The 22,760-nt window shown below is 39.1% G+C and overlaps 1 protein-coding gene across 11 annotated transcripts in view; it reads right to left on the bottom strand.

Annotated features, from left to right (window-relative positions):
- Positions 1-22,760, bottom strand: part of DMD (dystrophin) — a 2,172,325-nt gene that overhangs the window by 1,113,470 nt on the left and 1,036,095 nt on the right. For all 11 annotated transcript variants that reach the window (XM_059720821.1, XM_059720816.1, XM_059720817.1 and 8 more), the window contains 3 exons: positions 12,268-12,378; positions 6,994-7,167; positions 4,472-4,627 (listed from right to left, as the gene is read on the bottom strand). In XM_059720821.1, coding sequence (XP_059576804.1) covers positions 4,472-4,627; positions 6,994-7,167; positions 12,268-12,378 — 441 coding nt within the window. The remainder of the gene's footprint in view (positions 1-4,471; positions 4,628-6,993; positions 7,168-12,267; positions 12,379-22,760) is intronic.

The raw sequence follows: 22,760 nt of genomic DNA, 5'->3' as shown, positions 1-22,760 counted from the left end.
ATTGAGTGGCACCTCATTTTAAAAATGAATGTATTTATTATAGTGCTTATCTCCTTGAAAAGGGGCAAGAAAGGCTGAAGAACAGCCAGCAGGGAGGAACCTGCATTGCAGGGAGAGGAGAAGCAGATGGAAAAAAGAGCCTGCACTTAACTCCTCAACAGGGCCTGCACTTTCTTGCTTATCCCCTTTCTTTTGGTGGCACCCTTCAAAGGCTGTCAGAGCACCGCAGGGTTCCATGGGATCCTGTTTGAGAATCATTGGCTTGTTGTAATATAGTATATCACAGCCTAAGTGGCTTTTGACTTTGCTAAACTTGTTAACTTTCAAGCTAGATAAAAATAAACATGAGCTATTATGTCTATATTATCAAAAATAAACTGAGCAGTAAGACTTTGCAAGACAGATTAATTTGTAATACTGCCTACTTCAGGCCACTAATGGCTCTCTAAAGGCATTTTTCATCCCTTCAAACAGATGCACAGTTTTTTTTGTTATACTAAACAGAATGTAGATCCATGGGTCTGTTTAATTTAAAGGGAAAAAGTCTAGATAGAAACCAGGGGTTTAGGTTGTAGCCGTGTTGGTCTAAGGACATAGGCAGAACCTTTTCTGCCTAGATAGAAACCAAGTATTCTTATATTACAATAAGCAATCACAATTGCTTATCTTTTCCTCTAGGTTGCTTATCTTTTCCTCTAGGTTGGCTCATCTTGCACGGCGGGCTTTAAACTAGCTTCGCTGGGGGAAGGGGCCGCTTTGAGTGGAGAGGATGCTTCACCAGTACACAGGGTGACAAGAAGAAGGGAAGCCCAGGTAAGCATCAATGTCTGGGGAGCAGGGGGCCACAACTGTCCTGGGAGTGGGAGGGAGGCACATGCACCCTCAGGAGGCCTCAGGTGCCTCTACACTAATGCTCATAGTATGGGGTGTAAGCAGGAGGAACTGTGCCTTCTGATTGTGAGTAAGAACCCAGAGTTAGTAGGGCTCACAGAAACTTGGTGGGACCCTACCTACGACTGGGCGGTGGGCATTCAGGGGTACACCCTATATAGAAGAGACAGGACAGAGAGGAAAGGTGTGGGGGGGTTGTGCTCTATGTCAAAGAACACCTCACGTCATCAAGGATTAGCTTTGGGTTAGAGGAGGGTTGGGCAGAGACACTATGGGTCAAACTACAAGGGGGGCATGGTGAGAGGGACCCAACCAGGGGGAAGAGCTAGACCAGGACTTCTCCAGTCAGCTTATGGAGGCAGTTAGGTCAAGGGTTGTTATTGTCATGGGGGACTTAAAGTACCCAGACATTTGCTGGGAGGAGCAGACAGCCAGGTCTGACCGCTCACGTAGGTTCCTGGCTGTATTACAGGACCTTCACCTTATCCAGGAAGTGCACAGCTCCACTAGGAGTAACACCTTGCTGGACCTGGTCCTGGCCATGGGGGATGACCTGGTGAGGGGACTGCAGGTCCTTGACCACCTGGGCAATAGCGATCATCACCTGCTGGATTTCATTATCCAACGCAGGTTGTCTAGGGCTCACACCAAGGCTAAAGCCCTTGACTTCAGAAGGGCCAACTTCAATGAGCTTAGGAGACTAGTGGGGGAGGCACTAAGGGCCCAGAAGGTAGAGGAGATGGGAGTCCATGAGGAATGGTCATACCTTAAGGGGGTGATCCTCCAGGCCCAAAGGATAACAGTCCCTGAGAGAAGCAAGGTGGGTAAGAGTGCTCAGAAACCCCCTTGGCTCAGCAAGGGCATTCAGGAATGCCTGAGGACTAAAAGGGGGGCATACAACCAGTGGAAGGGAGGAGCTATCACCAGGGAGGAGTACTCCTCGTTGGCCTGGGAGTGTAGGAGGGCTATTAGGAAGGCCAAGGTAAAGATGGAACTCAGGCTAGTGTCCAGGATTAAGGACAACAAAAAGTCCTTTTTCAAGTACATTGGGAGCAACACTCATCCAGTCCCAACACTCAAAAGATAGGTTAATATGTATGTTTATTTTACATCCCTTGCTGTTCTTTCAGTAAATACAAATAATTCCTCTTATATAGGGCCCTAAAAGAATGTCAGTCTGTTAATTCAATTTTTAATGATTATTGTACTATAGACAATGGGGTTTGATCAGTCTTGTGTTTAAATTATGTTGACTCATGCTAAACACCCTCCACACTAGCTATTGATGACTAGCTGATAAATTGTCTTCAAAATTTTTATACTGAAAAAAATTGTGATACTGAAAGAATTTTGTGCTATCCTGTTTATTAAAATTGCATTTGTGCAATGAGCAGACATTTTAAAATACACTGTGGTTAGAACTATTTAGCCACTTACTGAACCAAGTTTACTCCTGTGTTACAGTTTAAAGGAGGCCCATGGGCTGAATAGTCCCAGCGAGGGCACAAGGAGAAAGGAAACAGATTGATCTTGTGTACTTGTTAATTGCAAGCATTTGCATGAATTCTCCTCTGGAGCAATACTGCAACTCCTCCATGAAGCCCCAAAGTGACTTTTTGTGGGGGCTATGCTTCAACAACAGATGCTATTTTCTATACTTAGGAAAGCATATTGTACAGTCAGAATCAACAGCATTTTGTAGTTTGGAAGTGGCAAATCCAAATGGATATTATATGCTCCATCAGGATCTTTATTAATACTGATCGTCTTTTTTTTTTGCTTTCCTATGAATTAATACTCTCTGTTTGCCTGATTGTTTTGCTGGTGAGAAAAAAACCCAGAAAAAGACAAACTATGAAAGGGACAGGGAGGGTTTTTTGGTTTTTTTTTACTATTATTCAGTTGAATAAATAATATTTAATATTAAATGATTGAATTCATAGGCAGTTTTACAAGCTGCAATAAAAATAGATTAAAATAATCTATAGTGTGACATTTTTTGTATCTAATATGCAGTAGAGTGGTATAGTAAAAGACAAAACCCTGCTAGCAAGCTTGCAGCAACATTTTAATAAGATAAGACCTCTCAGATTTTAAGAAACCATATTGTATATTGTACCTGAAAATGCTTTAATTGAAAGGTGTATCAAGACATGCATGGAAGTAAGCCTACAGTGAATGTCATTGAATTTAACGGCTGTGGTATCTGCTGTATGAACAGATAAGCTGACAAACGTGTAGGTTGCCATAAACTGGCATAAGTGTGAACTTTATGGAGATTAAAAAGCTGGATCAACTAGTGTACTTGAAGTTAATATGGTATTTACTCAAAATCAAGATGCAGTTCTTTCCTCAGTCAACATGTGAAGAGGGGAAGTGGGGACTCATCTTAAATTCAAGTACCAAACCACAGCAGGCAGCTGCTATAGTCCTGGCTCTGGGCCCAAGGTCAAAACCAGAGCTGAGCTGCTACTTACCCTAAGCTGGGGTGGCTTGTGTGGAGGGGAAGGGGTGCACGGCAGGGAGAATTCAGGGCAGACTGTGAAGTTGGAGTGGGGTGCATGGGGGGAGACCCACTATTTGCGGCTTGGGGGGAAGCATGGGGGGGACACACACCACATGCTCCACCCCTGCCATCTCTCTCCTGCTGCTTACCTACAGCTTCAACCCCACCCTAGTTGGGCCCAGACCTGCTGCTTCTGCCCAGCTGGTTTGGGCCAGGCTCAGGCTGGGGCCACACTGACTTCCCTGAACCAGAGCAGCCACAGAAGGTAACCATGGATAGGATCCAATTATTGGGAGTTCATCTTAAATTCAAAGTCAGCTTGGAAGTTGGGTAGATATGGTAGTTTATCAGAGACATTTTAAAATAACCATAGAATGTTAAATTTTTGAGAATCAAAGTTTCCTCACAACATTATATAAAATAACAAAATAACGAAAAAGAACAGGTAACTCTGTTCGAACAGTAATAATCCAGTCTTCTTGTTTATAGGTTGATATAGTTAAGTTGATCTAACTAAACACCATACTAATACCAGATATTTTCCAAGCCACAGCAACAAGCACCTTTGGTCACCAAATCCTCAGTGGCCTGCTGCTTGACACATTTTGAAACCTTTGCAGTCAGAAGCTAGGAAAAATCATGTAGGGGAATTTTCTTCCTTCTAATGTAATCCATACATTGGAAAAACTGATAAAACCCCATGGATCTGATTTATGGATACTCCCCTACTTAAAGCATTTTAAACCAGTGACTGATAGTCAGCCTAGAAAGAAAATACTAGAATAGAAAAATCAGTAAAAAAAAAAATATTAGCAAAGAATTACCATAGTAACTTAATAAAACTCAATTTTACTTTTTTTCCTGGGTTTTGAAACATTTATTTGAATGCCAAACACCCATCTATTTGATTGGCATAGACTTTCTAACAAGTATTATACTTTTAAAAAACACAGGCAGGATTAATTTCAGAGACTTTAAACAAGCAAACACACAATAATTGTTACTAGACAATAAAGGGTTCTTGGCTATATAAGTTAGAGAATCTAGCTTTGCATGATAAATTAGAGGACGTACCCGTGCACCCAGTTCATTATACTGCAATTTCAAAGCAGTGAGTCTTTCATCCAGTTCTTTTGGGTTTTCTGTCTGTTGTTTTTGAACAATCTGTCGGCCAGTTTTTATCACGGTTTCCACTTCAGACTTCACCTCACTCAGGCTTTTATACAATTTCTAATCAATTCAAGCAGGAAGAGAGAAAAATCACAATTAAAAGAAAAGCACCACCACCACCACCAAACCTTCTACTCTCTCCTGCCCAGATTTTAAGATTTAAATTAGTATGCAGAGTTACTAGAATACTAGATATTGTGTGCTGTAAAAAGTCCCATTCTCTGAGCATGCTCCAATCCCACAGAAGCCATCATCTCTCAGATAGCTGGGTCCTAATTATGTGAATCAATATGTAAATAGTTATGAGACTTAGGTCTTTACCTATAAAGCAGAGGTCAGAGGAATAAGTTTGGTCTACATAACTTTATCTAAAATGTCCTGCCATTGCTAACACTGCTTTCAAAACTCCTTTAGTGAAAATAACAGAAATGGTGGTATAGTGAAGAAGCCAATGGCTGTCAGTATTTCTAATACTATATGACAAAGGTCTGCTCTGATCTGATTTAGACATCACCATTTTTAGAATAATAGCAGATGCATTTTGCCCACTTATATCATCTGTCATCTATGATCTAACTGACAATGAAGTGCAGTTAAACCCAATTTACATAGAAATCTGACAATTTTCAGTACACAAAATCATAAGACTGATAAACTAGAGATTTGAATTGAGCTATATTAAATATTACTTTTAAAAAACCAAAAATACATATTGATTTGTGGTTCTTGGAAGTAAGGGTGTGTTAAATATATTAATCTATCTTGGCTTATCATTTCAAATGACTGGTTGGGCAACAAGTCTGGACAAAACAAACATTTAAATTAATAATGACCTGTCTGTAAACACAGTTCTGCTTCCACACACCTTTTTGAAGAATAGCAATTAGAAAACAATACTGATTTAATGTTTTGCACCCACAGAAACTATTTGTCTCCAACATTATATAAGTTTAATTTATTTCTCTATTTAATTTAAAATTTAATTCTATTGTACATTATAAACTTACTACACTGATATAGGAACAAAAGACTCTACTGAGAAACAGTATGGCCATAAACACTTACAAATGTGCAGAACTGAAATAACAAGGTTGTTGAGAAAGTTTATTGGTGAGATCTTTTAGCTTCATTTTATGCTCTGGCAATTTTTGTGGGTACTTACACCCATACACTTAATACACTTAAAAGAAAGCACCATATATACTACAATCCAAGGAAAGGTATTTTTCCCATTCAACACGGGGAAAACCATCCCCTGTCTTTCACTTGAGTACAAGGTGGTGGGGCAGAGCAGAGGTGAGGGTGGGGCAGACAGCTTCTATGGCTCTGGCCCCAATCTAGGTTTGGGGTCAGAGTTGGAGCCACTGCTCTGCTGCCATCACTTGTCCACCACAGCCTCTGCCTCCCATGCCTGTCCACTACCCAACATACTCCCAACCACTCCCACCGCTGCTTACCCTCAGTTCTGGTGCTGGCTTGGACCACACTCTGGCCTGAGATACAGAGCACATGGTGGCTCCAGGTCCTGCCCAGCTAGCCAACCATCAGTGGTGGTGGTGGTGGCATCTCTGGCCTTGCTCCAGCTCCAAAACTGCCACTGCCACTATTGTGGCTGCTTGGCCAGGCATTGTCTAGAGCCACTATATGCTCTATGCTCTAGACCACAGTGGGTCTATAGCCAGAGTTGTATGGGTCTATGTAAAATTGCCTTTTAAAACATCCAGTGGTGTAAAGGCTACATCTGTGCAGAAGATTTAATTCTACTGCTTAAGCATGCTGTACAACTTCACATGGTCTGCCTCCCAAACTGGAAGCACAAAGAGCATAGCAGGAGTTGAGGATAGAGGATGAGTTTTTCCAATGTGTTCCTGATTGTCCTGATAGAAGTTATATTTGTCATGTGCTTGGCTCACTGAAAGTACTCTATAGCTGTGCCCTGACAAGAGGGCATACCTGTGGAGTGCTTTAAAAATGCCTGATCATGCAACAAATTAACCCTTGTTTAATGATGGTTCAAATGAAGGTGCTCCAAAGTGGAGCACCTTCATTAACTTCTGTTAGTCCCTGTGTGAGTTCAGGGCTGGGGTGATGCAGCCCAACCTAGTCCTACCCCTGGTGCTTTCTGCAGGAAGGGACAAGGGAGGGAGCTTTGGGCTGGGGTTTGCATCAGAGCTGGGAGCGGGTGGGACAAGGCTAGAGGAGAGAGGCTGCAGGCAGGCAGCCTCTCTCTGCTGGATTGGCTCCAAAGTGGAACTTGATTCCTCCCTCTCCCCACCCTCCCATGACCAAACAGTGAACAGCTGTTGGGTTGGGGGGGGGGGGAGTGTCACTCTAACTCATGGTGTTTTCTGTGAAGTGCCATGAGTTAGAGTGGGGAGCTGTACATTCGCCAGTGCCCTAAAAAACCTGTATCCAAACATACATACCATACAGTGATCCAACTGTGACTGCACAACCTCCTGCTCAACACTCCTCATCTCTAACTTGGGCACCTGCAGTTTCACTTCATCCAAAATTCTTTTACATTCTTGTAAACGCTGTTCAAAATTGGCTGGCTTCTGGAACAAGCGGAACTTTACAGAGACATCTTGTAGCTTTTTCTGAAAAGTCAATATGGGTCAGTAGTCAAAGTGGAAGGAAATACAGAAGACAGGTTTTCTGCCTGTTTCAACCTACTTAGAGTGGTTTACCAATCTGTATGTTTTGTCATGCTTCCACTGACTTTTCTTCAAAACATTTGGATTCTTAAAGAAGATCTCAGCTGGAAAGCAATCTTGGTTTCTATACAAGGAAGAAAATAATTCCATTTCTTCTTGTACCTTCAAAGAGCAGTGGATGCAACAAAGCTGGTGATATTTGTATAGGAGCCTGTGTGAGGGTCCATATTCCCAGCATGCTGCAGAGCTGAATTCTGAAGAATGTAGGACAGAGTGACAAACTCTCTCTGAAAAATGTGAGGGAGTTTAACATTCCCTAGCATTCAAGATGTTTGGGAGTCAGCCTGGTAACCCAGCATGCATTTTCAATGCACCCCTTGTATAAGCCTCTAGCTTCAGAACAGCATATTTTTATGTTGCTACTTTGGGAATGTAGGGATAATATCCTTCTATTCCTGGCAGTAAAGTCCTGATTTGAGGGGTTTCATGAAAAGAGAATGACAAAATGTGATTCTGTTGTTAATTCAAGTTAACGTTCTATACTTTTAGATTGTGTTTATTACATTTTACTAACTGAAATATTAGTAAGAATTAGCAATGTGATCATTCATCTGTAAACAAAAGGAGACAGCTAAGCATTCTGTTTTTCTAGGGCAAGATGCATTTATCTTAAGTGACAGAAGATCATAATAGGCATGAAAAAAATAAGTTGTTTTCCTTTGTCCACATAACCACTTTGAACAAGGCATCTACTTCTGAATTCCTAGCAACAGCATATGATTTGAAGACACTGGGCCTGTTTTCATTTTTTTGTAACATTTCTAACCAACTATTGTAAAATTATTCATGAATTAGCACAACAGAATTAGATTATTTTAGCAAGTACTCCTTTTTCCCCTTACTCTAAGGCTCAGAACCCCCCCCCCCCAAAAAAAAACCTTCCCAAAATATGGTACTATGAAAACTGAAGATAAATTTGGCAGGGAATAGCTGTTCCACTGTTTCAAGTATAATTACACTATTTTTATAAGAACTGTTTATTTTCTTTCTGAATTTTGAATGAATATCATTGCAATGAGTAGGCCAGGCAAATAAGTAATATTCCTCAGGGCAAAAATAAATAGGTAAAGTGCTTATCCATAAATGCATGTTGTTTCCAGAAAAAAAAAAAGTAAAAGTAGGGCCTTTGGAGACTGGAGTACTATAGCGATGGATCAGTTTTTAAGCAAATATAACACAATTGATATCAAGAGTAAAATAAGAGTGGTATTCTATCTCATTGTACACTGGTGTAAAATAAAGTGATACAGTGATAAATTAGACAACTTATTTCTTTCAGAATTGGGTGTTTAAAGTAAAACTGTAACAACACATATTCATTTTATTGATACAAAATATCTTTTAAATCTAGGTCAATGAATATTTTTTTGTCCTGATATGGGTACTTACATTTTATGTAAATGATACAGTTCAACTTGACAACACTTAAAATAAAATGCATGGCTAATTTAAAAGGTATCTCCACGACCCCCCTCCCCTACAAAACCAAAAAAACCCAAAACAGGATTAAGGAACCCCTGCCCCCCATCCCCCTCAAACCTAGGAAAAGAAATAACTGTTTTGTTCCCAATTTATTCATACTAGTTCTAAAAGCATTAACACCTCAAAAATCCGAGTAAACAGATCAACTTTCAAGATCTTAATTTCTAGCCTAACTTTTGCCAAACATGCCTATTATACGCAGCAGCATATACCTGCTGTGCTGCTGAATTTACAAGGATTTACATATAGACACTTCTAAAGCCAGGTTTTCACTGATGCTATATTCTAGCAGCATTGGAGTTGCCATGGATACTAGAAAGGGAAGAGTTAACAGGCAAGAAATACATAGTTATGTACATTCTAGGAATAATGGGTGCAAATTAGTGGAGAGTAGATTTAGGTTAGACATTAGGAAGAAATGTTTTACAATAAAGGTGGCCAGAGTCTGGAATGCATCTTTCCTGCCCGGGGCAGGAGGTTGGACACGATGATCCATTGGGTCCCTTCTGACTCTAGAATCTATGAATCTATGAATTCATTCAGGAAATCATAAATCTTTTATAAAAGAGGAGATAACCCACAACATAAATTAAACCATGCCTTTAAAAAAAATTAAAACTGTATTTACAGTCCTTTGTGTCCCTTAACATGAAAATAATTGAGTACAACATAAATTTCACTGGATTTGCCACCGCAAAGTTCAGTGAAGTAATACTATCCCCAGTAAAGTAGGAAAAACAAGATGCAGCTATTTAGGAACAGTGAACTTATTATCCTATGGCTTAGGTACAATGTCAAAATCGCTTTCTCTGCTCTTAAACTGTGGTGTTCTTCCTGCTGTGTAAATGATGACATGGATGCTATTATCATGGTTGTTGTAAGTAGTAAAAGTAGTAGCAGCAGCAGGGCCTCATAGAAATACAGCATTCATTGTGAAAGATGAATAGGCTGAAGAGAATCAGATGATACAAGCTCATGCTCATAAATGCTTATGCATCTCTGATTTAGTTAGTCTATAAAGAACATATCTACCCTGCCTTCTGCTAGACTGAAGAGGGTTAAGAAACTTCAGAGAATACTTGGATACAGAAAAAAAAAAGAATTGTCTTGTTTCTAGGGCGAGGGACAGACATTCAAAAAGCTGGAGCCTGAATTCATTCAATCTTTGCAGGTTAGTCTAACCTGTCTATATTGAACCAATTTGCAAGTGAACAGACATTCAGGAAATTCAGCCACGTGCTTAGGTGCTGATGGGTGGGTTCAGGTGCTGCCAGGTCAGGGTATGGCTGGCTGGGGTCCAAGTACCTCAGCACCTCTGTGACTGGACCTGGATCAGACTAACTCTGCCCTCTCCTGGATCCAAACTAGATAGACCCCAGCACATGCCATACCCAGACCTCCCAGACTTGGACTCAAATCAAACTTTCAGATAGGGTCCAGGTCCACAGAAGGTGGGTGTGGGAGGTCAGGAAAAAGTGACAGAAGGGTCTTGGGATCTGGGCTCCATGTTATGGGTGCTTTGGAGAGCTTGGAGAATGATGCAAACTTAGAAAATGGTGGGAATAGGGTCTATAGGGTCCAGGTCCATTTTTGGGGAAAATCAGGGGGCTCAGGGAATGATGCAGGATCTGGAGTCTGCATAGTATGAGTCCCTGCAGGGAGTGTGTCAGGTGGCTTCAGGAATAGTTGGGCTTACGTCTGCAGGGTCCAGGTCCATGGTGAGGACCAGTCATGGGGCTTGGGAAGTGGCATATGATCTGGAGAATGTGGGGTCTGGGTCCATGGGTAGGGTGGGTCAGGGGCTTGGGGAATGGTGGGAGTGGAGTCTCTGGGGTTTGGGCCTACGTTAGAGGATGCACTGGGGACTCAGAGAACAGTAAGTTTGTTAGATCTGAGTCTGTGTGCATGGGGTGCAGAGGAAGTGGTCAGGGAACAGCAGGGATGGGGTCAGGCTGGTGCACATCCAGAGGAGTACTGGTAGGTCATTGACCCAGTGCTGGGTCATTTTTCCCTGCCTGCTCAGGGATATGGGGGTTAACATCCCTGAGGCTGTGGAAAAGGGCAGGGCTTTCCCAGCCCCAAGGCTGACAGGAGAAGGGGTTTGTTTTGGAGGAGGCTGAATAGTTACCTAGCTGGGGTCATATGAGCTCAGTATTCTCTCCTGCCCAGGCAGGAGGTCAGACTTAAAGATCTACTTAGGTCCCTTCCGACCATACATCTATGAATCTATGGCAGCCTGGCCAAGTCACAGAGTGTCTCCCTGGAGGAGGACTGGGGAGCAGAGCAATGCATACTGGGATGCTGGAGAGCAACATGGCAGCTTTTATCCGAGAGGCAAGTGTATAAGCATTTGTTTCTCTGGGAGAAACTCTATTAGAAGCCACTTCAACCTCACTGGAAATTGTAGAAGTTTCCACTGACCCTGTCATTTTTGGTCTAGTAAAAGCTGTTTGAGTACTTTTACACTTAGTTTTTTTTCTACTGGTGGAACTGTGATTCCACTGGTAGAAATGTAATGCTTGTATACACCCATTATCTATTCCCATTTTTTTTCCTGCATTGACTATTTTGGACTACTGTGTTAACTAACATTTCCAACTATCAACTATAACTGTTGCTCTGATACACTTTTGGACTGCAGTCACATCTCTTACATCTGGCACTCTATCACAAAATGTGAATGATAAATCATGGTACATATTTAAAACATGGAGGATATACTTATTAAAATCAAAGTTTTGTCCCTTAAATGAAGGAGGCAGACATGCCTCTCTCTCTACTGTGATATAAATATAGCTTAAATAATCTACCCCATTTATCTGCATGGTGTTACTTTTGATGTTGTTACTACATTCAAAGGATTTACTGTCAAATGGTTGATTAAGATTTTGATATGTGCATGAAATTTCATACTAGAAACATTAACCTTTTGACAAACTTGGGCAAGCTATAAAAAAAAATCAGTAATAAGAAAATAAAGCAGATTGGTTTTTTTTCCCCATGTGAAGGTGCCTTTACATGCGCAGGGACACTGCTCTGATGCACTGTAATTCCAGCATATCAGAGCAGAGCAGACTCGATTAATTAAGTCTGCTGGAGCATGGCAATTACCAAGCTCCACCAGTTTTCCGCATCTTGTGTAACAGTGTCCTTGTGCTTCAAAATAACGGTGGGGTACTCTATTTAAAGCTCATCAAACGAGCTTTAGATAAAGTGCCCCTGCCACCATTTTGAAGTGCAGAGATGCTGATACACAAGATGCTCCTAGCGCTTTAATTCGAGAGGTTCTTGGAGCCACTGTAATTAAAGACACCCCCCCCCCCCAATCCTGGAGCACGTGTAAAAAAACCCTGATTTTTTAGCCTGGGTACTGCACTACATTATGGCTCAAAGTTAAAAAAAACAGCTAAAACTCCTTACATATGTTAGGAATACTTCAGCATGCAAGAGTCCTGTGTATTTGTGTGTATGATGGAAAGATGGGGGGAACAAAATTTTTACCTGTGCCACATCAATTTGGGATAAAACTCTTTTGGCAGCATCTTTACCCCGGTTTCGCTTTTTCATTTCTTCCAAACTCATCTCGTGGCTTGCTAAATCAGACTGTATTTTCTGTTGAAAAACAAAAATAATAATGAGATACATTTGAAATAGAATGATACCCTATTACAGTCATTTGGAACATCTAGTTCTGGAAAAATTCTGAAGGGACATCACTACAATATATATTAAAACTTTGGAAGAAATTATCTAGAAGAGAATTATTTTGCTTACTGCTTTGTAATTCATTTTATTTTTTCTGCCCATAAACTTGATAATACCTTCTCCTCGTTGAACATCAGATCAAGTTCTGACTTTGTGATGATAGAAATATTATATGTTGCTAAATACACTGCAATTATATTGCAGGTGCAGAACAGAAATGTACTCTTCTTGTAGAAAAATGGATGAATTGCAATTTTTCACTTATGGGGGAAAAGCTTAACTGGAAAAGAAACACTCAAATTAATAAAGGGTTTATTTAGCTATTCTTATTTATCGGTTGACCTGTTGTGCTGGAAATCTAATCAAAGCATTTGGTAAATCAGTAAACTACATCATCTCATACTGTTATGTACATAAATCAACTAAAATGTTATTGAACTTGTAGCTTGGGTTTAAATGACCCTAAACTTGATTGCACTCTCAGCAAGGGAGGGCAAATGTACAACTGAGTGCCGACAGCAGAAGACATTAATGGATTAATCTTAACCATTTTCTAGTGAATATTTCTGTCTGTCATTTTCAGCAAGAACCAGCGGGTGATCAAATTACTGCAATGCAAATTTCAGTCCTTGTCAGCTCATTATAAATTAGTCTTATAAGAAGAAACCAATTGACTTAAGCAACTGACCAATGCAATATCATGCAAAACAATTTATATGATGCATATTGATATAACCTAATTTAGACAAATTCAAACCAATTTATGTGAAAATTGTTAGAAAGTGAATATCTGCTAGTAATAAGATTGCTAAACTATTACCACTGAGAACAGTTACTATATGAAATAATGATTAGCTTTTTTCTCTCATTACAGAAAGATTTGAAACTATTATTCCTAAATGGAAAAGAATGTGACTTTAGCTTTTAAATTTTCACTTTATTAGTTTCACAAGCACCTCACGCAACCATTCCAGGCTGTCTAGAAAATACATACATACCTAAGATACAATAACTCTTATAATTAAAAATATAATTCAATAAATGTAAACCTTACATTACTACAATAATTAAGCACCTATTATTTTGATTTAATTAAACTGAAGAAACTGAATAACTACAAAATAAAAAGTATTTATTTCTGAAACCACATATTTTTGCTTGTTGCTCAAAAAAAGTATATATTGTATGCTTTATATTGTGTAAAGATACAAGAGGGGTATAATGATTTGTATATGAATATGATAAACTATCTGAGAACTAAAAATCCTTTGCATAAAACACTGAAACACATTAAGGAACAGACTTACATAAATGTGTAAAATATGATTGACAATGATCAACTCAGTTCTACAGTTGTATTTAGAGAGAGAAAATATTTTTCTGTTTGAAAATGCTGACATATTGAAATCAAAATGTTTCACAGAAATGTGTCATTTGTAGATGAAATTATCTAGGCAAAATTTATACTGTCATTCTGTCAAGGTAAAAACTATTGATTTTAATATTAACACAATAACTATATTGGTTTCTAATTTTTAATTTTACAATAAATAAAAAATAAAAAGTTGAAATAATTAGATGCATTGTTTTTGTATATTTATGATTTTTATTATAAATCAATTATTTTTAGGGATTTTTTTGGTTAGTTCCATTTCAAAATGGGTTAAAAATTGAAATTGTACAGTGTAGAATATCTAATTCTTGACCAGTTTTTATCATTAATTTTGAACCCAGCATTTTAATGCATAAAAAATAAATGCAGTAAAATCACAATAGATCAGTTCTGTGATTTGTTCCAATATAATACAGGAAAATAAAGAAAAGAAGCAAATGAGAAAAGGAGGACATGAACCATGAAGTGGCATTCCACATGAACTCAGCAGCCTCCATCGTATCTGAGGTGGGTCTGTAGAGAAGTAACATCAGCTTGGATTTCTTGGGCACCTACACATGTGCAGCAAGCCTGCTCCGACGTGCTGTAATTACATCGCATCAGACCAGACTCGATTAATCATGTCTGCTGGAGATTGGTAATTACTGTGTTCCAGCAGAGTCCAGCATCTCGTGTATCAGCGTCCCTGTGCTGAAAAATGGTGGTGTGGCTGCTTTAACTGGAGCTTGTTTGACATGCTTTAGTTAAAGCACCCCCACTGCTATTTTTCAGCATGGGGATGCTAATACATGAGACACTTTGGGTGCTTTAATTACAGTGACCCTCGGAGCACTCTAATTGAAGAACTCCACCCCTCTCCCCTCCACCCCGCTCCCCAGACCATATGTATAAATGCCCCTTGAAACCAGGAGAAAGAGTACCTGTGTTCCACCAATATTCATTATATCTAGTATCTCAGTGGTTCTCAAGCTTTTTGGACTTGGGGCAACCCTCTTTAATATGTGTGAAATGAGTGGCACCCCATTTATAAAACTAAATTATATATTTCAGTACTTCCCTCCTTGCACAGGAGTCAGACAGTGGGGGAAGCAGGCAGTCAGGCTTACCTGATTATGTTACCATACCTTGCTGTAAGAGATCCAGGAATGTTGAGTCTAGTGTGGGGTGTAGTTGTAAACTTTGGCAACATATCTCCAGCACCCCCACAGTAACTACACCCCACACCAGAACCATCACCATTCCTGGATCTTATGCCTCCACCTCCACAAATGTAATATATCTCATCCAGTGCACTAAATGCCATGATGGAAAACATGTAGGAGAAACCAAACAACCACTGCATACCAGAATGAATGCACATCAAACATTGATCAAAGACAAGAGTACCCATTTACCTGTGAGGGCACATTTCTCATAAGAAAACCACTCTCTCTCCAATCTCTCAGGTCTAATCCTCAAAGGGAATTTACAAAACACCTTTCACAGATGAACCTATAAATTTCACTTCATCAACCTACTGGATACAAAAATAATGAACTAAATATAGACATCAGATTCATGACACATTATAACCTGCCTAACATCTGATAAGCCAGGTAACCGCTCTACTATTTGCCAGATATATTCTTATCACCTTATCATTTTATTCTACATTCCCCTTCCCCCTCCACCTGTTTCTCACCCATTGACTGTCTCAATTTGCATTTTCATGGACAGGCGTTCTCACATACTGGCCTCTGGCTTCAATTCTATTCCATCTAGGAAGAGCACAGACCAATTGCAAATACTTCTTCAGCCTGATGAAGGGTGTTTGTACCCAGAAGCTTGCAAAGAAGAATTTTTCCAACTATTTTAGCTAGTCTAATAAAAGATAGCAGAATTACCCAAAGAACCTTGCCTGCATAGGTCCTTAAACCAACATAGCTACAGCCTATACGTCAGGTGATTAGATAAACTCACTCATCCTTCTGCTCCAGATGCATAAATGAGGAACAGTAGTGGCAGAGAGCACAAGAAGCAGGAATACATTATTCCCTCAAGAAACAACCTAAAGACACAATTTCTTTCTGAGAAAAGAAAGTTGTGGACCCTCTGGATAGCTATTCCATGTTTGCTTTTGCTCAGGGAAGTAAGAAAACAAAAGGGAGAGAAAGGCTTCTGAAATGAAGTGGTTCCTATTAAAACACGTTTATGAAATTTAACAAAAGTTCCATGGAACTAGCCATTTCAAAGCCATTTCACTTTGTTCCACTTTTAATGAGACAGCAGCATCAGTGACCAGCCAGTCATCTTAAAGTTTATTCAAAATGCAAGCATTTCAAAGGATTTTTTATTCAAAAAAATTCACCGACTGTATGAATGTCTCTTTGCTCACACAAGATCCCTCACATTTTATTCTCAATCTTGTTTTTCACAAGCCACTGGCTATCAGCCCCCCTCATCCCTCTCATTAAATGATATTTTTAAATTTTTAAAATACAGCTATACAAGGACCAGGTCACACAGATGAGTCACAATTACTACCTATCTATGCCCTTCAATTACTATATATATATATTCAAATACTATATAGCACACACATGTACCACAGAAGGATGAGGGGGCTAGCTCAACCAAAGAACCCAGATAGCAAGTAGTTCCAAGTTACTTTTTGAATTTACGTGAAATTTTTCAAATTAAAACATCCATCTAGTGAATGGATACTAAGTAGGAAAGGGTGAATAATAAGTGAAATTTTCTTCTCTCTTCTTTTCCTTTTTGGTGAACAAACATTTCTTATAACACAAAAATCAATAGAGCTATTATCATGTTTACTTAAGTGCATAGTTATGTACCGCTTGGGTTGGGATCATAATAGGGCAGGGCATAATATCAGAATTTAAGTTTATTTTTTGTGCTATGCATTGTAAGCCTATGAGGGAAAGATCCATAACATTCTTTGTGTTCTGTATGGAGCACACTACCTGTACTTACATATTTAAAGTTGTATTTTCATGTATTTTATTAGATGGAACACACCAAAAGCCATGTAATTTTATGCCTATAAGGTGGGAGAGTGGTTATTTCAAGCAATAAGTATATTAAACTCATAAAGAAGCACAGAATGGAGAAGTGGTATAAAACTGCTTGTGCACTGTTGCGTTTCCCTCCCAGCAGAAGTTCTGATAACTGAAGCCCCCCATGAGAGCCAAGTCCTGGGATTTGGAAGCTTCCATCACTTGTTTAAAGATGGGCTTGTCCACTTCCTACTCCTGATTTGGTGGTTTCTAGCAGATATCCACTAGAAATGACATGCAAGAAACTTGCACCAATGTGCAAAGCTAGCCTGAATGATGGTTAACACTGCAGGGTAATTTTCTTTCTAATGGTATAACATGGAACAGTGCTATTGGGCAGCATCTAGCTGGGTGCTAAGATAAGATGATTGGTTGAATGGGAATGGACAGAGAAAAACTAACAGGGTAACGTGGAAGTAGAAAGGAAGTGCATACTAAAGTTACATCGATTTAGTTATAGCATTTTGGCATAAGCACTACAGATAAGTCCATAAATAACAACACAATTGATGGCATAAGTGGGTCAAATAACTCTAATTTCCAAGTGATTGAGAGAGCTATAAATATATAGAGAGTCAAATTACTAAGAGAAACCATTCTGAGGTTCTGTTAATACAACTATTTATTTATTTACTATTTCAAGAAGCCAAAATGCTTCTTGACTGCTCAGAAACAAGGACAATATGCACAAACACACTGTGGAAATTCCATCATGCAAAAAATATATTGTATCCAAAATTACAGCTGTTTATTTCTATCTTTGGAACACCTCATCGATTAACTTTGGTTTTGTTTTATAGTAAATTTTCTAAACTACTTTGCTCAATCTCAGAGTCATTCTGGAAAACACATATTTGAACAATGCTTATCTGAGTAGGTCAGACCCAACCTGGCAGAGATAAGCAAAATGTTTAAATAATAATGTATTATGAAACATTCCATCGAGAATGCTCTATCTTCCTTTTTAAAATTGCTTAGCTGGAGAGATATGAAGCATCACCTTCACTGACATTAAAAAAATGCTAAATGAAAGGGAGCAAGCACATTAGAGAAAAGACAGAAAAAAGATTGAAAAAGATTATAGAATGAAAATATTCAATGTAATTGGTACTCTTGTATGCAGCCTAAAAGAAAGAGGCCAGAGAGCAATGGGTCCTGAATAAGCTAAGGACAAATTATTGCATCATGCTACCAATTATACCAACCTTGATACTCTTTCTTATCCATTTCTTCTGTAATCTCAATGCATTCTTTCCATTCCATATTTTAGTCCATCAATTAATTATACTCATTAGTCATATTTCCCCTAAGACGACACTCTTCCTAAATACCGGTAAGACACTTCACTATTATTATTATTTAATTCACAATAATTTCCTCTTCTTTGCTCCCAACGCTTCTTGTCTACTTTTTCTTGCTTTGACCAAAAGCTCTTTGTGGCAGAAACTGTGTTTTGCAGAGTGACATAAGTTGTTGGATTTTAAAAATAATGAAAAATAATGATGCTGCGGGTGAAGGAGCTTATGATACCTGTGATGTATCTATTTCTTTGGATAAAGAACAGTCAGGTTCCATCACTGCTTATACACTTTCTTCAGTGAGCACTGTGTTAATTTACAAAATCTTAAAATAATAAAAAATAAACTTAAAAGATATTTATCAGATTAAAGGGACTGATTTCACTTCAGTATAAGGACCACTTGCACAGCAAGAAGACTCTAGTCTCAAGGGTACTCAATCCCTTAATTCTCTCAATCAATCAATCAATAAAAAAAAATCACTTTTAAAAAGATAACAGAACTGAATGAAGACAGGCATGCCACACTGTCACCAGAAGTCTAGGAATCAGATTAGTAGCTGAAAACATGTCAAACTATTCCTAGCTTGTATTAGAGGAAGGACAGGAAATTCAAGAAAATCTCTCTCTCTATAGCTATGAATATAGATATTTGAATAATGTATACATATATTATAATATAATAATATAATTATAACAAAATGTTATATGTATGTATATATGTGTGCATGTGTGTACATACACAGACATACACACACATATACATATGTATTACATATAATGTAATAATTGTATATGGTATGCTTAATATACATATTATTTTGCCCATTCAGAAAGGGAGACAACAACAGCAATCCCACTGGCAATACAATGTTTCTACCACAGAACTAAAGTAACAGTTTGACCATGATTTGTAACAGAACTAGGAATTAAAAGGTCTGGCTAAATATAACAATGCATGACAAGAAACAAATGTAATAAGAATCTCTTATGCTACTTACTTAATAAGGGAAAATATATAGTCACCAATGATTACTGAATCAACAAATTAAGGCAATGGAACTCAAATTTAGGTGGCAATAAGAAAGGGATTGCACTGTGAAATTATGCCTAAAAAGACCATTTACCTACAGGCTGCATACGGTGTACAGATATGAACTTTATCCTGAGCAACAATGGACAGACTACATTAACAACAAGTCAAACAGTTCTGGCACCTTCTTAAGCCAAATCTGCCAACAAAAATTATTAAATGTTTGGGGAAACCTCTGTTATAAGGGCTGGTGTAGGAACACCTACTACAGCTCCCAAAAGTACGGAGTTATTTTGCCACCCCAGTGTTGGGGAAGTCCTCTTCTGTCACAGCTCCTGCTTTTAGAAAGGGACGGATCAACACTCTTTGGCTGTGGTACACATGCTGAAATCACCCAACACAACTCCCAGTTTTATTTTCTTGAGAGAAAAACTGAATGGGACAAGGTTCAAAATGAGAATCAAAGAGCCTGCAGTGTGGATGCTGTGCTGCCAGGGGTCTCATGCAACCCAGAGAGTTTTGCAGGCTTTAAGTGAATGTTGGCAGGGATCAGCAGGGTTAGAGAAGGTGGGGGCATGGCCTGTGGCATGCACAGAAGAGTCCTCTAGCCTTTGTTATTCCTTGTGCTGTATTGGAGCCCAGCTAAGGCTGGGCACAGGGAGTATTATGCTGGTATGCTCCCCTGCACCCAAATGCTGCAGTGTGATTCAGCATGAAACAAGCCAGGGGCAGAATATACCCCCTAACTGCTTCAGCACTGGGCAATCAGGGGGCATGTTCTGCTTCCTGTGTGACTGACTGACACATGTTCTCCCTCACCCTGTGGGAGGGGTAGGAGAGAAAAGCAAACACACTGTGATTGCGGAGGTCAGCTTTGAGTCTGTTGCCTGTACAGAAGTCCTGTCTGCTGAGAATAGACTCTGGGCAGCTACTTTATTCAGGTTGTTCTTGACTTATTTTTCTCCCCAAGCGGCCACTTTTACAGTGGGAAAAAATTACGAACATCCGTACGCTCATGGTATCTCTGTTACACCAGGTAAAAAGGATGATGAGAGCTTTGTGTATAGTATGACTAGTTCATGGTTTACTTTAATTTGGCTTCAGCTGGATTGATTGATATTTTATCTCACTAATTACTAGAAATCTAAAATGATCACATTATATTTTAAAGTAACTACACTGGCAATATATAAAAAAAAAAAAATAATGAGTGCTGAAAAGTAGGATATACCCATACAGAAAAAGAATAAAATAAAAGAGAAGCTGTGGGACAGTGCAGATGTACGCTTTATGTCATGTGGATTCAAAATTTGCATCTAATAGTTTTCTAAAGCTAAATATTGTAATGTATAGGTGTTTATAATTTCCTGGTTGAGTTTAACACAATAACTTACATAACAAATAAAATTATAATGATCTGTATTTCATTAAACTGTATTAACAGGAGTACATTAAAAATAATAGCATGACCCTTATTTCTCTCCCCTCTTCTCCCTGCCCCCCCCACCTTAAAAATACACAATTGCAAATCTGAGCCATGTGGTTTAAGGCTTGAAGTCCAGGTATGAATTCCATTGACAATGTGCCTGGGGTGGAGTTTCCTTTGTCTTAAAATATTGTCTACCAATTAAAAGCTTATACCATATCATCATGCCAAAAAGGAAAGGGCAGCAGTATGTATAGCTTTGATGCATAAGAACTGACAATAACCACAAACTAAGCAACCAGGTGAAAATATACTTCTAGCAGTATCATAAAATCATAGGGAAGTAGAACTGGCAAGGACTCATAAGGTCATTTAGTCTGTTCAAGGCAGGGTCATCCATAAACATTATTGTCAGTGATGGTTTTGAGACAGAAAAGCTAATGGTGGTTTGCTTTCTTTTATACTCTCTACTGGCTGTCCCAGAGGGAAAGTCTAATTTGGGCCTGGGACATAACTCGCAATTTTCTGATACAGATTCCAATGGAAATTACCAAAGATATTGGCCAGAGATCTCCATGCAATTCTACAGGTTCTGACATGAATATATGACTAATACATTAAAACATTAACGTGAATAATCCTGTATTATTGCTTGTTCCATGGTTTTGTATTAATTAGATATAAATGCTAATGTGCTAGATTAATTATAAATGCACTATGCCCTTCCATAATTTGTGCTCTCTTACCAATAGTGTCAGTGAGGATTCAGAATTGAAGCCTTAGCCTTTACTATTATTTTTTTAATCCACAAATAAACATAACATGCATAAAGTCTTAAGTGCAAGAAGGTTTTTCTGCATGCCAGAGAGGTATCTACTTTTTGTGTAATTATGTGAAATATGTATATCTGCTTTAATTGCAGTACACAGCTTGACAGGCTTTCTTGGTGTATCGGCTTTCTGGTGTTAAAGGCTTGTAACTTCCACCCAGTATGCATAAGTCATTAGCCTTTCAAGGATGGTGCTCACTTTATCTTCTGTTTTATTTACTTCAAAGTAACAGTTTAGGCAGAGTCATCATGAAATATTTAGTATCTAGTACAATAGTACTGAACATATATAATTCAGTTGCTATTTATCTAGATCATAGATTGTAAGGCTGAAAGGGACCTCGGAAGATCATCGGGTCCAGCACCACTGCACCAGGCAGGAAAGACAACTGGGGGTCAGGTGTCGCCAGTGTGGTGACCGTCCAGTCTCCTCTTGAAGATTTCCAGGGTAGGTGACCGCACCACCTCTGGAGGGAGTTTATTACACAGTCTGGACACCCTGACTGTGAAGAAGTTTTTCCTAATGTTGAGCCTGAACTGATCTTCCAGGAGTTTGTGGCTGTTACTCCTGCTTTTCCTCAAGGGTGCCCTGGTGAACAGTTGCTCACCGAGGCCCTGATGTACTCCCCTGATGTAGCAGTAAGCTGCTACCAAGTCCCCTCTCAGCCTTCTCTTTTTAGGCTGAAGAGTTTCAAGTCCCTCAGCCTTTCCTCATATGGCTTGCCATGCAAGTCTCTGATCACACGGGTGGCCCTTCTCTGGACTCTCTTAAGCTTTTCCACATCCTTGTTAAATTGCGGTGCCCAGAACTGGATGTGGTATCCAGCTGCGGCCTCACCAATGCTGAGTACAGTGGAAGAATCACTTACTAGGTTTTGCCTGTGCCCTGTGTAGCAATGTGCCAAATAACAGTACTTAAGGTATTTTTTCAAATTTGCCTTCAGATTTTTCATAAAAATCTGAAAGCCAATTTGAAAAAATACCTTAAGTACTGTTATTTTTCATTTACTGTACTGTATTTTTCATTTACTGTACATCTGTACTTACTTTCAAAAGTACAGATTTTTCATAAAAATCTGAAAGCAGAAAGGAAACAGCATGGCAGATGGAGGCCACAGTCCCACATTCATTTCACCCAGTCCAAATCAGTCCTCAAGAGACAAGTCAGGATTTTCAAAGGATCATGGCAAACAGGACAACTAATTCATTTCTTAGAACAATACCTTCCTTCATTTTAGTACTTGAAGCTTACAAG

Source organism: Alligator mississippiensis, chromosome 1 (assembly GCF_030867095.1).
Source record: "Alligator mississippiensis isolate rAllMis1 chromosome 1, rAllMis1, whole genome shotgun sequence".
NCBI classification, from domain to species: domain Eukaryota; kingdom Metazoa; phylum Chordata; order Crocodylia; family Alligatoridae; genus Alligator; species Alligator mississippiensis.
Note: the sequence above shows the minus strand (reverse complement) of the source record. Positions and strands in the feature narration are given on the sequence as shown.